The sequence below is a fragment of the Cetorhinus maximus genome, chromosome 1, assembly GCF_964194155.1.
Source record: "Cetorhinus maximus chromosome 1, sCetMax3.hap1.1, whole genome shotgun sequence".
NCBI classification, from domain to species: domain Eukaryota; kingdom Metazoa; phylum Chordata; class Chondrichthyes; order Lamniformes; family Cetorhinidae; genus Cetorhinus; species Cetorhinus maximus.
In genome coordinates, this window is record NC_135879.1 from 186,699,801 (window position 1) to 186,714,470 (window position 14,670).

Below are 14,670 nucleotides of genomic sequence, written 5' to 3' on the forward strand. Positions count from 1 at the left end.
AAGTTGAGGCCCCAGCACAGACTCTTGCGGGCCTCCACTTGTTACATCCTGCCAATCAGAAAAAGACCCATTTATGCATACTCTGTTTTCTGCCAACCAGTCAATCTTCTAACCATGTTGGCTGGCAGGTTTTGCTGCAACTGGCACTGTTGGCTGTGCCTTACCATGTTCTCAATATCAGTGTCGATTCTAGGCCAGCATACCTAACTCCTGGCTAACATTTTCATTTTCAAGATACCTGGGTGGACACTGTATAGTTCCATCATGAGTAGCTTCCGGTCCGACACAAGAACGACCACTCATGTTCCCAGTAGCACAATACCATCTTGACAACTAAGCTCATGTTTACGGTTTCATTTCCTCTGAAACTGCCTTGTTTCCCATCCAGTAAGGATTTTGTCTTGTACTCCGGATAACAGTGGATCCCAACTGGTCCAGGTTTTGATTTGTTTCGCACAGACTTGTAGCGTATCTAAAATGTTTAAGGCGAATAGGTGTACATGTAGTACTTTTCTCAAGGGCAGGTGACTCAGGGCGTCCCGCATTCGCAATATGTACCCCTGCTCGGTGTTTGAAGGTGTCTTCATATATGGCCAGGATCAATGCCCACCTCTGCTCGCAGATGCTATTGTTCTCCTTAAAAAGGTCCAACAGTAGCTTGTGGTCTGAAACAATAGTGAAGTGTCTCCCAGTTAGATATTGATGGAACTTTTTGATGCCAAAACCTATTGATAGGTCCTCTTTTTCGATTTGTGAATAGCTTCTTTCAGCTACTGATAGTGTTCTTGAAACATAGCCTATCGGTCTTTCTGAGCCATCAGCTGTTTCATGGGACAACACTGCCCCAACGCCATATGGAGAGGCGTCACACATCAGTATTAGTTCATTCAAAGGATCGAAGTGTACAAGTAGGCTTGAAGACTGCAGCATTTGCTTCACCTTGTGGAAAGCCATTTCCTGAGGAATTCCCCAAAACCAATGGTGGTGCTTCTTTAGTAGGGTGTGTAAGGGGGCCAGCACAGTGAATAGATTTGGCAAAAACCACCCATAATAATTGACTATTCCTAGAAATGATTTAAGTTCAGACATATTATGGCCCTGACTTTCTCCTCGACAGGGTGTAACCCTTAAGTACTGATCCTGTGTCCCAGGTAAGTCACCTCCCTGACTTGAAAAGTTTGTTTTTCTTTCTTGAGGTGAACTCCAGCCTCCTGAAATCTTTTTAATATCCCTTCTAAATTTGACGGATGTTTGACCTCTGCGGCACCCGTGATAAGTATATCATCGAGGTATACCACAACCTGTGGCAACCCCTGTAGTTGGCTCTCCGTTGTGTGTTGGGATATTGCGCATGCCAACGAAACACCAAAAGGCAGGCACTTGTACTGAAAAAGCCCTTTGTGGGTGTTTATTGTGATATTCCTCAGGAACCGTCATTCAACTCAAGCTGTTGATAAGCTTGACTCATGTCCAGCTTGGTGTATGGCTGGTTCCCGGCCAGTTTCGCATAAAGATCTTTGATTATAGGAAGAGGATACTTGTCCAGCTTTGTGGCCTGAATGATGGTTTGTAATCACCACAAATGCTGATAGTCTTGTTGGGCTTCAAGACAGGGACAATGGGTGCAGCAAAACTGAACTGGCAGGATAATACCTAGCTCCTCTAACCTCTTTAGTTCAGCATCCACTTTCTCATGCAGGGCATGTGGTACCGGTCTAGCTCTGAAAAATCAGGGAATGGCTTCTGGATCCACGTAGATTTTTGCTTGTAAGCCCTTAATTTTTCCTAACTTGTCTGGAAGTCACTGTCATATAATCTTAACAATTCTGACAATCCCCCCCTGTCCTCACCTGGAAAATGTCAGGCCAATTTAGCTTTATTTTCTTGAGCCAGTCACAGCCCAGAAGGCTTGGTCCTTCACCCGTTACTACTACAATAGGTAGCTGGGCAGACTGCTGCCCATAGCTTACAGGTACAATGCTGGTACCCCTCACCTTTACTTCTTCTCTGCTGTAAGTTTTCAGCTTGGCTGAGGTGTGCTCTAAATTTAAAGGCTGGGCACCCCCCCTCTCAAATACTGGAATGTGTGCTCGCCCATCACAATGACTGATGCACTTGTATCTAGTTCCATATTTAGAAACTTCCCATTTACACAGAGTGTTACGGTGATTGAGTCTGGCTTCACATCCTTGAGGTTGGAAAGAGAGTAAATATCAGACTAACTGGTACCAGGGTCTTCCACACTGTGCACTTGTAACATCTTGTTGGATTGGCCATTCGGCTGCCTGAACCTAGCCCTGCACTGTCTCCTCAGGTGTCCTTTTTCCCCACAATAATGCCTTCAGCCTCCTTAAATCGACAAGATTCAGGAGCCTGGTTACCCCTACATATAACATTGGACCTTAGGAATCACTGCCTCTGCCGTATCTTTTAGTTCTATAGCTTACTGGAACTGCTTCCCTTTTTCCAGTGGCCTCGACCGATTTGGCGCCATGGCAGGCTGTTAGTTTCCCCCTAACTGGTGCACAGCGCCACTTTGTGCGCCCTGCAGTTCCAATGCATCTGCCTCAGTGGTTTCCATAGCGAGCACAATCTCCATCACGCATTTGAAATCAATATCAACTTCCGCTAACAACCGATGTTGTATGGCATCGTTACACACACCAAAGGCTAATCGATCCCACGGCATATCGCTTAGGGTCATGCCAAAATTGCAATGCTCTGATAATTGTTTGAGTTTCCAATATAGGTTGTGATCAACTCCCCCGGGGCTCTCACTCATGAATTAAACTTAAAACGTTGCATTATGATTGAAGGTTTCGGTTGGAAATGATCCCATTCCTCTGCAGAGGAGTCAGATCTGGCTGAAAAGCGGTCTCGGTGAATAATATAGTTTCCTATTCACAGTCGTCGATTAAACACGATACTCACAGATGCAGGTGGGAGACAGTGCCAGGATAGTTTTTTTTCCTCATCGCCAGATGTAGAAACATGCCCTAGGAGGCTTTTTCATCAAACTAAATGAACTTTATGTACATGAGAGCTTCTGTTGCTGCTTGTATCTAGCCAGCCCCTCATGCAGCCATTTTTTTCCAGGAAACCCCTCCGTAGAATTTATTCCCCTGCGCTAGCCACACATTGGTTGAACAAATCACGTGACCCATGCCCTGTTGAACTGATCTTAAAGTGATATGTCATTAGTCACATTACACAATACCAAGTCTAATGTAACCTGCTCTTTGATTGGTTCCAGAACATGCTACTCTTTAAAAAAAAACTATCTCAAAATCATTCTATGAACTCCTCATCCAGGCTACTACTGCCAGTCTGATTTTTCCAGTTTATATGTAGATTAAAATCACCCATGATTATTGCTATCCGTTTATCACAAGCACCCAATATTTCTTCTTGTATACTTGTCCTACATTGTGGTTACTGTTAGGAGGCATGTAGACTACTCCCCACTAGTGACTTCTTTTCCCTACTATTCCTTATCTCCACCCAAACCAATTCTACATCCTGATCTCCTGAACCAAGGTCACATCTAACTATTGCATCAATGTCATCCTTGATCAACTGTGCTACCCCTCCACCTCTACCTAGCTTCCTATTCTTCTTGAATATCATATACCCTTCAATATTCAGGACCCAATCCTTGTCATCCTGCAGCTATGTAATGGCTATCAGATCATATTTATTTGCTTCAGTGTGTGGTTTCAATTAATTTACTTTGTTATGAATGCTACACACATTCAGGTGCAGAGCCTTTAGTTTTGTCTTGCTATCTTTGTAACATCTAGTCTTGACTATTGGAGTATTCTTAGGTTTTATCTCTCTGTCCCTTCTGCTATTCTATGACCCTCATTTCCTACATTACTGTTATGGTCTCCTGCTTTGAATCCACCCCTTGATTTGCCACATCTACCCAAACTTAATCCTTCACACACCTCGTTTAGTTTAAAGCCCTCTCTAATTCCCTAGTTATGCGATTCGCAAGAACACACGTCCCAGCGCAGCTCAGGTGCAGACCACCCCAACGGTACAACCGCCACTTTCCCCAGTACTGGTGCCAGTGCCCCATGAACCAGAACCCACTTCTCCCACACCAGTTTTTGAGTCAAGCATTCATCTCTCTAATCTTATTTGCCCTCTGCCAATTTGCACATTGGTCAGGTGCTAATCCAGAGATTATTACCTTTGAGGTTCTGCTTCTTAATTTGCTATCTAGCTTCTCATACTGACTATGCAGAACCTCCTCCCTTGTCCTGCCTGTGTCATTGATACCTGCATGGAACATGGCGACTGGATCCTCCCACTCACGGTGCAAGTTCCTCTCCAGCCCTGAGCAGATGTCCCAAACCCTGGCACCAGGCAGGCAACGTAGCCTTCTGGACTCTTGTTCTTTACTGCAGAGAACAGTGTCAATCCCCCTCACTGTACTGTCCCCTACTACCACTACATTCCTGTTTGCTCCTCCTGCTTGAAAGGCTTCCTGTGCCATGGCGCCATGGCCAGCCTGCTCACCCACCTTGCAGATCTTGCTTTCGTCCACACAGGTTGTGACCATTTCAAACCTGTTTGACAATTGTCTGAGGCTCCTCCACTACAGTTTGCTCGATGCCTTTACTTGCCTCACTCACGATCACATCCCCCTGTCCCTCACTGCTGACTGAAACAGATGACCCTATTCTAAGAGGTGTGGCCGTCTCCTGGAACAAAGTGTACAGGTATTTCTCGCCCTCCCTTATGTTGTGCAGTATTTGCAGTTCGGCTTCCAGATCAGTAATTCTGATCTGGAATTCCTGTAGCTGCTTACACTTTCTGCAGACGTGTTTGTCCTGGATAGCCCTGGCATCCAGAGGGACCCAGATTCCACAGCTGCAACATAACACCTGTCCTGCCATTGTCACTTATGTTATTTAGTTAATTTAATTTAATTACTTTCTTAATTAACTTAGAGTAATTACTATGTATGCTACAATATACTATGCTTATTAAATGCTAGTACCACTGACAACTAAAAGTTACACATTTTTTAATTATACAGGCATGTGTTTTAGATGTTTAAAATTAAAATAAAATAATTAAAGTAAAGTTTTAGTTCTATTTTATTAGTAGATAACCCCTGTGTCCTAAGATGGCTATTAACACACTATCCCTAACAGTAAGCATCTACTGGCAAATCAATTTACTATCAATTTACAAAAGTACAGTGTCTACACTATTTTAAACCCTAGGAACAGAATAAACCTTAACCACTTACTAGATACTTACCAGATAATTCACCAAACAGCTAGCTTCTTCCCCAATCAATCAAATTGCATCTTTGCTATGATGTCACTACTTGTTTTCTCACACTGTCTTAAATCCCCCGACTGCCTCTCCTCTCGTGCTGTTTTCAATCTCCCGACTGCCTCTCCTCTGATGCTGTTTTCAATCTCAACATGCAGAGGGATGCGACTCCAACGTCAGCATCCTATTTAACCTTAAGTTGAATTTCTGACCCTCCATTCTCTTCAGTACAAAAATTATCTACACCTCAATAATATCATGAGATGTTAAACTAAGGATGCGTATATGCAGATTGCTTTAGTATATGTGTTCCTATGTTGCTATGATTCCAAGCCACTATTTGAGGAAGAGCATAGAGTTCTCCAGGTTTCTGGAGCGCATTCCTTTCTCACCAGTGTGTATAAATACATTAGCTGGTTAATCATTTAATTGTTCTTTGTAGAATCTTTCCTTGTATGAAAATGGATATTTAAAAAATATATATTTTGGGGAATATTGTGCTATTCTGTAAAGAAGACTGGGTGTCTGTGTGTGTGTGTGATTTGAATTAAGCTGGGAAGAGTTTGATAGGAGTCAGGTTGTCTGGGGATTTGGAAACATGAAAAGGATAGAGGTGTTAAGTTGAGGCACAAGTAAATCGTTTAGATCTAACATTTGCATTTTTAGATAAGTTGAGAGGTTATTTGAATATCAAAAGGGAACCAGAGATGACAAGAAAATGTTTGCAATTTTGCAGGAGTTCATAGGTAAACAAATAGTGGGGATATGATATTTATTGACCCAAAAGCAAAGACAAGATGGAAATATGAAAGATTTTATATTTGCAAGAGTTTGGGTTTCAAAGGGGTGTGAGAACAATGGAAAGAAGATAAAAGAGAAAAAAGGTATGTTAGAGTTTCTGTGGATAGCTGTTGAGCTGGAGAAAGAGCTAGAGATGGCTGGAGATAACTGGAGCTGTTAGAGCTGTTGAGATAGCTGGAGTGCTGGGCTAGAGGAGAATGCAGTTTGAACCACCCACCCAGTCAAGCCAGAAAAGTCTTGGGCTGCAGCAAATAGTTTTATTCTGAAGTGAATTCCACCACAGAGCGGAAGAGGGATAGGTCATGTGCTATGCCTTCATTGAAGCTACAGCAGTTTCCTTGTGTAATTTTACTGGATTTCATATTTAAACATCTATAAAGGAGTGTTGCCTGGAAGGTGTTTACTTGTGCGTTTGACCAGGTAGAGAATTTTGGGGAGAATGTTTTGTAAGACTAACTTTAACTGTGTAATTGTAATCTTGTGTGCTTAAGTTTTCTTTTATTTTTGTGAATAATATTTTTACTTTTAATTTTTAAAATCCCAAAAGTGTTACTGGACCTCTTAACTGCTGAGATTGGTACGTGGTCTTCTTGAATTCAGAATACAAAAAAAAGTTTTCCTCTGGGATTTGGTTTGCGCAGCAATTAACACCAGCTGTGGTCATAACACATGTTCTCCTATACATCAGTTATTGCACCTAAATATAAGTTATTGTGTGTCATATGTTTGAGATGTTAAACAGTATGACAAGGCACTAAATAAATGAGTTTTTAACTTTATGCATCTGAATAAGTTATGCATGTTTTTAGAAAATTGTATGTTTATAAAAGTATTAATACTTTTGAGAATTATTTTTAAGCAAATAAGTGACTCTTTTGCATAAAGCTGCTGTATTCAACATTTAATTGTTAATATGGTGGGAAACTAAATAGGTACAGTTCTTTTGTATTTCCAGATTACAGTTCTGTGTAAAATACTAGTTTAATATTTTGTGTCACAGTATTCTTAATACACACTTAACGTCTCAGTCATTAAATGAATACTTAATAAAAGAAAAAGAAACCAGCTATAGATATGAAAGTCTAAATTCTGAATGGTGACTATTAAAACCTTTGCTGCTTCAGTATCTTGTGCTTATTTAAGTACTTTTTTTTCTTTCAGGTATTCTTTTTAACTCTGCAGCTGGAAGCATTTTGTGTCAAGTGATCTACTCTCTTCTGTTGCTACCTGTTAGCATTGTACGACCTTTGCTGGGCAATCTTTTAGATCTGCTTCAACCTCTTGACCATCTAAACCGGCTTCTACCAGCAGCTATGATACTGGAGGAACAGGAACTTGAATGGGCAATCCATGGTTAGTGTGGTTATTTCTTCTGGTTTCTCCCTTGCTTTACTGAAATGTTCTTGTCAGAAGAAGTCGTAAGCCTTCTAAATTAGGCTTGTTGTTTTTGCTGGATTATTAAAAAGAAATTGAATTAGAAAGGGGCTAGAAGTAAGTACATTTTTTTAACCGATTGAAAATTAGGTTGTTTTGCAGAGCAGTGGATTTAAGTTCCCTTATACTGCGGCTACTAGTCTCTGGCAGCTGTCGTGTAAGTTCCGGACAGGCAGTATACACAGTGTCATATTCCTCCCACTGGTCATCCGGTGAAAGACCACCCATTCAGATTTCTAATCATGGTCCTAAAACTGAGGAGTTGAGTCGCAGACTACGCCCTCATGGGGTGACAGCAGAAATCTTGGTTGCTTCAACTATAACAAATTAGGAAGGGTATTGAATTTTTAGTTAGTGAAATAAATAATTATAATTGGATTAAAGTAGAAGCTAAAATATATAAGCTAAAATAAAGATAAGTTTTAAAATAATTATTTTAAAAATGTGAAGACGTTTAGCAGTAATTATGAAATTATTATACTGTTTAAACCCAGTTATACCTCCTTCAATAAGCTCTAACTTTTTCTAGAAGTTTTTACAGCGAGACTAACGACATAAAGATGGCAGCTTTGGTCAATTCAATTGATTTTTCCATTGATTGCAGTTTTGCATAACCCATAATGCACCCTCTGGAAAAGCTTAGAATTACAGACAATACTTCTAGATTTCTATGTTAGTCTGCAGGTGCTGTCAGTTTCAGTAGCATGATGATAGAGAAGTCTGACAGTTTTGCTGTCATTCCCACCGCAAAATCCAGGCCCACAAAATGTTAGTGGAAAATCTGTTGATTTTTATTTTATTATATTGTAATGACTACTGTTGCCATGTACTGAGATGCTGTTATGAATTGCTATAAATTCAGAGATAATGGTTCATAATTTGCTCTGCCAGGGCATCTAATAGTTATTGCTGTTATTTAGACTGACCCTTGCATGTTTGGATTTTTAACATTTTTGCGTGTCAAGTTACTGAAAGTGCAAAACAAAAATAAAAATACCTGGAAAAACTCAGCAGGTCTGGCAGCATCTGCGGAGAGGAACACAGTTAATGTTTCGAGTCCGTATGACTCTTCAACAGAACTAAGTAAAAATAGAAAAGAGGTGAAATGTCAGCTGGTTGGGGGTGGGTGGGTGGGACAGGTAGAGCTGGATAGAGGGCCAGTGATAGGTAGAGATAGCGAAAAGATGTCATAGACAAAGGTGTTGAAGGTGGTGATATTATCTAAGGAATGTGCTAATTAAGGGTAGAAAGCAGGCCAAGCAAGGTACAGATAGCCCTAGTGGGGATGGGGTGAGGGGAAGGGATCGAAATAGGCTAAAAGGTAGAGATAAAACAATGAATGGAAATACATTTAAAAATAATGGAAATAGGTGGGAAAAGAAAAATCCATATAAATTATTGGGGGAAAAAAGGGGTATCGGAAAAGGGGTGGGGATGGAGGAGAGAGCTCATGATCTAAAATTGTTGAACTCAATATTCAGTCCGGAAGGCTGTAAAGCGCCTAGTCGGAAGATGAGGTGCTGTTCCTCCAGTTTGCGTTGAGCTTTACTGGAACAACGCAGCAGGCCAAGGACGGACATGTGGGCATGAGAGCAGGGTGGAGTGTTGAAATGGCAAGCGACAGGGAGATCTGGGTCATGCTTGTGGACAGACCGAAGGTGTTCTGCAAAGCGGTCACCCAGTCTGCGTTTGGTCTCTCCAATGTAGAGGAAACCGCATTGGGAGCAAGGAATGCAGTAGACTAAATTGAGGGAAGTGCAAGTGAAATGCTGCTTCACTTGAAAGGAGTGTTTGGGCCCTTGGACGGTGAGGAGAGGGGAAAGTGCAAGTTGATAACATCACAGTGAGGGAAACTGAGTGCTTAAGATGTGAGTGAATGGGGTAATCAACTGTGTTTTATTAACCATTCAGATTGAAGGATTATGAACTACGCACAGGGATTGAGAACAAAAGTTAAATTAGAGTGTGTACATTCTATGGCGAGTAGGGTACAGAAACAAATAGAGAAAGGGAAAGAAAGACTGGACTAAGAGAGAAATAAGAGACAAAGGAACTTAATTTTTAAATTTTACATTTTTTAAGCTCCCAGTGGCCTGAAGGAATGAAGCTTAACACCTAATTTTTGGTGCCATAGAATTGACTGGCAGTAATTAACACTAATCACATTGTTAGAAGTATAGTTAAAAATTAAATAGACAAAAGTTAGTTCCTGACCATAATGCAAGTACAGCAAATTCACTCTGTTGAATGCATTTCAATGACGAACCAGGCAGCGAGATGCCATTTTTGTAAAGTAAACAGCAGAGCAGCACATCCTGGACGCCAGCTTTTGGATTTTCACATTTAACCTTTCACCTGACCTCAGCTGAAGTTGCGGTAGCGTTTGCGCATATGTAACACGGAGTGCTATTAGCCTTATTGTTAATTCCATTTAAAATATGGCCCAATAGTATGCAGGCTTTTGTACATCATTTGAGAAATTTAGCAGAATGCATGCATATTATAATTCAGTGAGGTAAATTGTGGATAACTTGTATTCCTTAGAATCTGGAAACAGTTCGGAACAATCCATTCCGCCAGATGTTAAATCTTGGATTTGGCTAATTGATATGGAACGAACCATTTCCTTTACTGTCGGACAATGTCTTGGAGAAATGCTGCAAGGTCCTATTCGTTCAGTAGAAGAAGTGAACTCAGCGTACTGGCTGCAAAGCCAGCTCCTCAGCAATGGCCTTGAAATTGACTCTGAACAACTTGGTAGGCAAATGTTTTTACATCCTTCATACCATTTAAGAAAAATGTAACAGGCTAAGTCTTGACTGAACTTCTGCCAAGGGGTAGTATCTAGTATTATATACTGTGTATTTTTCTTCGCACCTTCACTCTAAGTAATTTTCATTAATATTTTGTTGACCAAAGGATTTTATGTTTCTGAGAAACTGGTTGTTGATGAGTTTTCCCACATTAACTCCGAGGCTGGAGCCAATGCAAGAGGCTGCAGTGACAATAAAGGCCAATCAGAGAGCTTTCTATTGAGCTTATTAAGATAATTTTTAAAAGAAATTTCAAGTTCTGTGCATAGGTTTTCCTATGGACAATAGGGAAGGATTTGAACAAAATAAAAAATTAGCTTGTCATTTATCCTATTACTTAACAAATTGGCTGTCAGGTTTGCCTACAAAAACTGAGAGGGATTACAGTCAAAAATAAAGTGCTGTGAAGTGCTTTCAAAGTAACTTTTTAAGGATCCTATTGCTATTGCACAGAGTAGGTATTGAAAAAGGTTCAGACTCCTGCAGCTTTCCTGAATGCTGCTTTTTAAAAAATTTTCGTGGGATCAAGGCCAGCATCCCTGATTGCCTCCAAGAAAATGGTAGTGAGCTGCCTTCTTGAACTGCTACAGTTCATGTCATGTAGGTACACCCTTACTACTGTCAGGAAGGGCTTTCCAGGATTTTGATCCAGTGACAGTGAGGGAACAGTGATATAGTTCCAAGGTGTGTGGCTTGGAGGGGAACTTGCAGATGGTGGCGTTCCCATGCATCTGCTGCCCTTATCCTTCTAGGTAGTGGAGGTTGCAGGGTTTGAAGGTGCTGATGAAGGAGCCTTGGTGATTTGCGGCAGTGCATCTTGTATATGGTACCCACTGCTGCCACTGTGGGTCGGTGGTGGAGGGAGTGAATGTTTAAGGTGGTGGATGGGGTGCCGATCAAGCGGGCTGTTTTGCCCTGGATGTTGTTAAGCTTCTTGAGTGTTGTTGGAGCCACATACATCCAGGCAAGTGGAGAGTAGTCCATCATACTCCTGACCCATGCCTTGTAGATGGTGGACAAACTTTGGGGAGTTAGGAGATGAGTTAGCTACCTCAGAATTCCCAACCTCTGGTCATCTCTTGGAGCCCCAGTTCAGTTTCTGAATAATGGCAATCCTCACGATGTTAATAATGAGGGATTCAGCAATGATAATGCCACTGAATGTCAAGGAGAAATTGTTTGATTCTCTCTTGTTGGAGATGATCATTGCCTGGCACTTGTGTGGTGTGAGTATCACTTGTCTAGTTGACCAACCCATTCCCTCCTTAGTATCATCCAATTCTTTTATCTTTGTCCTTTCAACTGTGGGACGACTGCCTTTGAGAATGTGCACCTCACTTGCTGCACACATCCAAAATATAATCATTTACTGTTACATATTTGCATTTAAGAATTATTTTCTTACTTTTTTCTGAAACATGTAAGCTTTCTTAGGCATGCATTTGATTCTGGAATACATCAAACGAGGAACAAGCAAATCCTTATTAACAGGTGCATTATCAGAACCCAAAAGAATATATATATGATGCTTTACTTAGCATACCTTTTTCAGTAGACAAAAATTCTTCTTTTATGATGTTCTTCAAAGATCTTTCTCTTACTGCAGATTTACTAATGAATTGTCTTACTGGAAAGGCATTGGCTGGCTCTACGGAACGGAAGTCTTTTGAGTTCCGAGTTTCTGAAGACACTGCAGCGCTTATAGATGTTGCACTGGGTACTTCAATTGAGCCAGGGTATAAAATCTGGAGCAGAATGCAGGCCTACGCCAACAGCAGTGGTAATTTTCAACTGTTATGTAATTTCATCCAATGCTGTTTTCTCATTTTTCTGAATGTTAGTTTTAATATTTTGATGTGATTCATTGCAAATCAAGTAATTGTTTGAGATGAACTTTAGATGGACATGACATAATTATGAAATAATTCTATAGTTGCTTGGTAGTACAGAACTTGAGTATTGCTGAAAAAGAGACATGCTGTTGAAGCTTTTCGTCATGCACCAATCAGGACAGAATCGCAAGGATACTAAATCTCAAAGGGAACAACAATTTATACTGCATGAGAAAAGGGTGACAAAAGATTGGTTGGCAAGTGGAGTCTGATTGTTAGAGGCGTTGCAATGGAGAATGCACTAGGGAACAATTACCTGCCAAGCTTTTGTTTAAATTCAAAACAGGCAGGCCAACTCTGGTCAAGACATTGCCATGGGGAATGAACCAGGGAATGTCTGTTCCCCCAAACATTTGTTTAGTTGAAAAAGGTGCAATGCATGAACATGTTCTTTCTGTTTGCAAAGCACAGGGCCCTGTGTGTGAATATATGTAGTTTCTATCATGCCTAAGTGAGCCACACTGCGAGCCTAACTGATAATCTTAAATTGGTTGTCAGTGCAATTGTTAGTATATTCAGGGTTGTTTAGCAAGTGTTGTCCAATCGCAGATCTGTAGCAACAACATTTCAACCTGTTACCTCATGATCTGGCATTTCCCTCACCTTACCATTACCATCAAGCCAGGAATCAACTCTGGTTCAGTGAGAAGTGTGGGAGAGCATGCCAGGAGCAGCACCAGGCATACCTAGTACACACAGGGCTACTTGCATGCCAAACAGGGGAAGCAGCATGCGATAGACAGAATTAAGCAATCCCACATCCAACAAATAATGCATCATCCTGCATCATCCAGTTGCAAATGGTAATTGAGAATTAAGCCAGCAACTGCAGGAGAAAACTCAAAAAATGTCCCCATCCTCAATGATGGGAGAGCCCATTGCACAAGTGCAAAATACAAGGCTGTAGCATTTGCAACCGTCTTCAGCCAGAAGCACCATCTCAGCCTCCTCCTAAGGTCCCCAGCAGCACAAGTGCCAGTCTTCAACCAATTTGATTGACTCCACATGATATCAAGAAAAGGCAGTGGATACAGTAAAGGCTATAGTACTAAAGACTTGTGCCCCAGAACTAGCCTGACCCCTAGCCAAGCTGTTCCAGTTGTCACGTCCAGCAATGTGGAAAATTGGCCAAGTATATCCTGTCTACAGAAAGCAGGACAAATCCAAAGCAGCCAGTTGCCGCCCAATCAGTCTACTCCCAATGATCTGCAAAGTGATGGAAAGAGTTGTCAACAGTGCTACCAGGAGGCAGTTACTCAGCAACAACTTTTTTACTGAGGCTCAGTTTGGGTTCCACCAGGGACACTTCGCTCCAGACCTAAGGTCATCAGATTATAAGAAATACAAAAAGAGTGTCTCAATACCAGCAACCTTGGCCTGAGTCTGTGCCGGATTTCAGAACTTGCCGGGTTTTTTGTAAAAGAAAATTGGAACCTCTTACTTCAGTGAATAGGGGACACATGAAAAACAAATCATATGATTGCAAAGCACTTCACTTTAATGGCCATTTATCTGCTGATATTAATTCTCACCTGTTGGACTTGATTATTCTTTCATGCCTTCCCCAATTCCCTACTTCAGCGCCCCCTGCTTAAAATGAGTAAACAATCAATCAAATTGAAATAATATTAAAAATTGTTGTAACTGAAAGCTATGTGTTATTTCTATTCATGCAAGATTGCACAGTACTCTTTCATAACTCTCTTTGAACTGACTTGGGCCAGCTGCAAGAAGGCAATCAATGGCCATGGAATTTAAAAGCTTTTGGGAATCAAGTGCAATGTTTGAATTTAAGCCTGTGGCCTTAATGGCATCAAAACTCAATAATGTAGCAAGACTAGGCATCTGGCCTGATCCCAAGTACAATACATAGCTAAATATTCTACCTCATTGCACTCTGCAAAAGCCTTTTGTTCATCCTGGATGAGTTCAACCATCTCTGTCACATCTCCGACCATTCAGAACGTAGGAAATGATAGGCACACAAAGCTGCGCCGATGTACCAACTGCCTGAACTTTTCTGAGCTGGGTCGGGTGAGGTCAGAGGTCGCTAAGCCACTCAAAACATCAGCTGCGCGAAGCAGATAACTACTCGGCACGTCATCGTGCCGATGCAGCAACTTCCCAAACAAGCCAGTAAGTTTCTTCAATCATTTAAAATTCTTGCATTACCCATTCGTAAAAATGTCCAGTTTTCACACCCTGCTGGTTTTTGGATAGCCAGATTCGAGGCACTCTAGGTGTAGGAGCAGGAATAAACCATTCGGCCCATCGATTGTTCTGCCATTCAATAAGATCATGGCTGATCTGATTATGGCTTAAACTCCACTTCCCTGCCTACATGCCAGCTTTGCAATTGTGCTCTTTAAAGACCTTTTCAGCCTTTCAGTTTCATTCATCAATGATTCCCCACAGTGCTTTTGGCTTGTTGGCCCAAG

The 14,670-nt window shown here is 41.3% G+C and overlaps 1 protein-coding gene across 8 annotated transcripts in view; it reads left to right on the forward strand.

The window, feature by feature from the left end:
- LOC144685847 (putative E3 ubiquitin-protein ligase HERC1) overlaps window positions 1–14,670 on the forward strand; it is a 429,767-nt gene that overhangs the window by 123,289 nt on the left and 291,808 nt on the right. For all 8 annotated transcript variants that reach the window (XR_013577800.1, XM_078550801.1, XM_078550834.1 and 5 more), the window contains 3 exons: window positions 7,255–7,446; window positions 10,072–10,284; window positions 11,947–12,120. Coding sequence is in view for 7 of the 8 variants with exons in the window: in XM_078550801.1 (XP_078406927.1) it covers window positions 7,255–7,446; window positions 10,072–10,284; window positions 11,947–12,120 (579 nt within the window). In the remaining variant the exon portion in view is untranslated. The remainder of the gene's footprint in view (window positions 1–7,254; window positions 7,447–10,071; window positions 10,285–11,946; window positions 12,121–14,670) is intronic.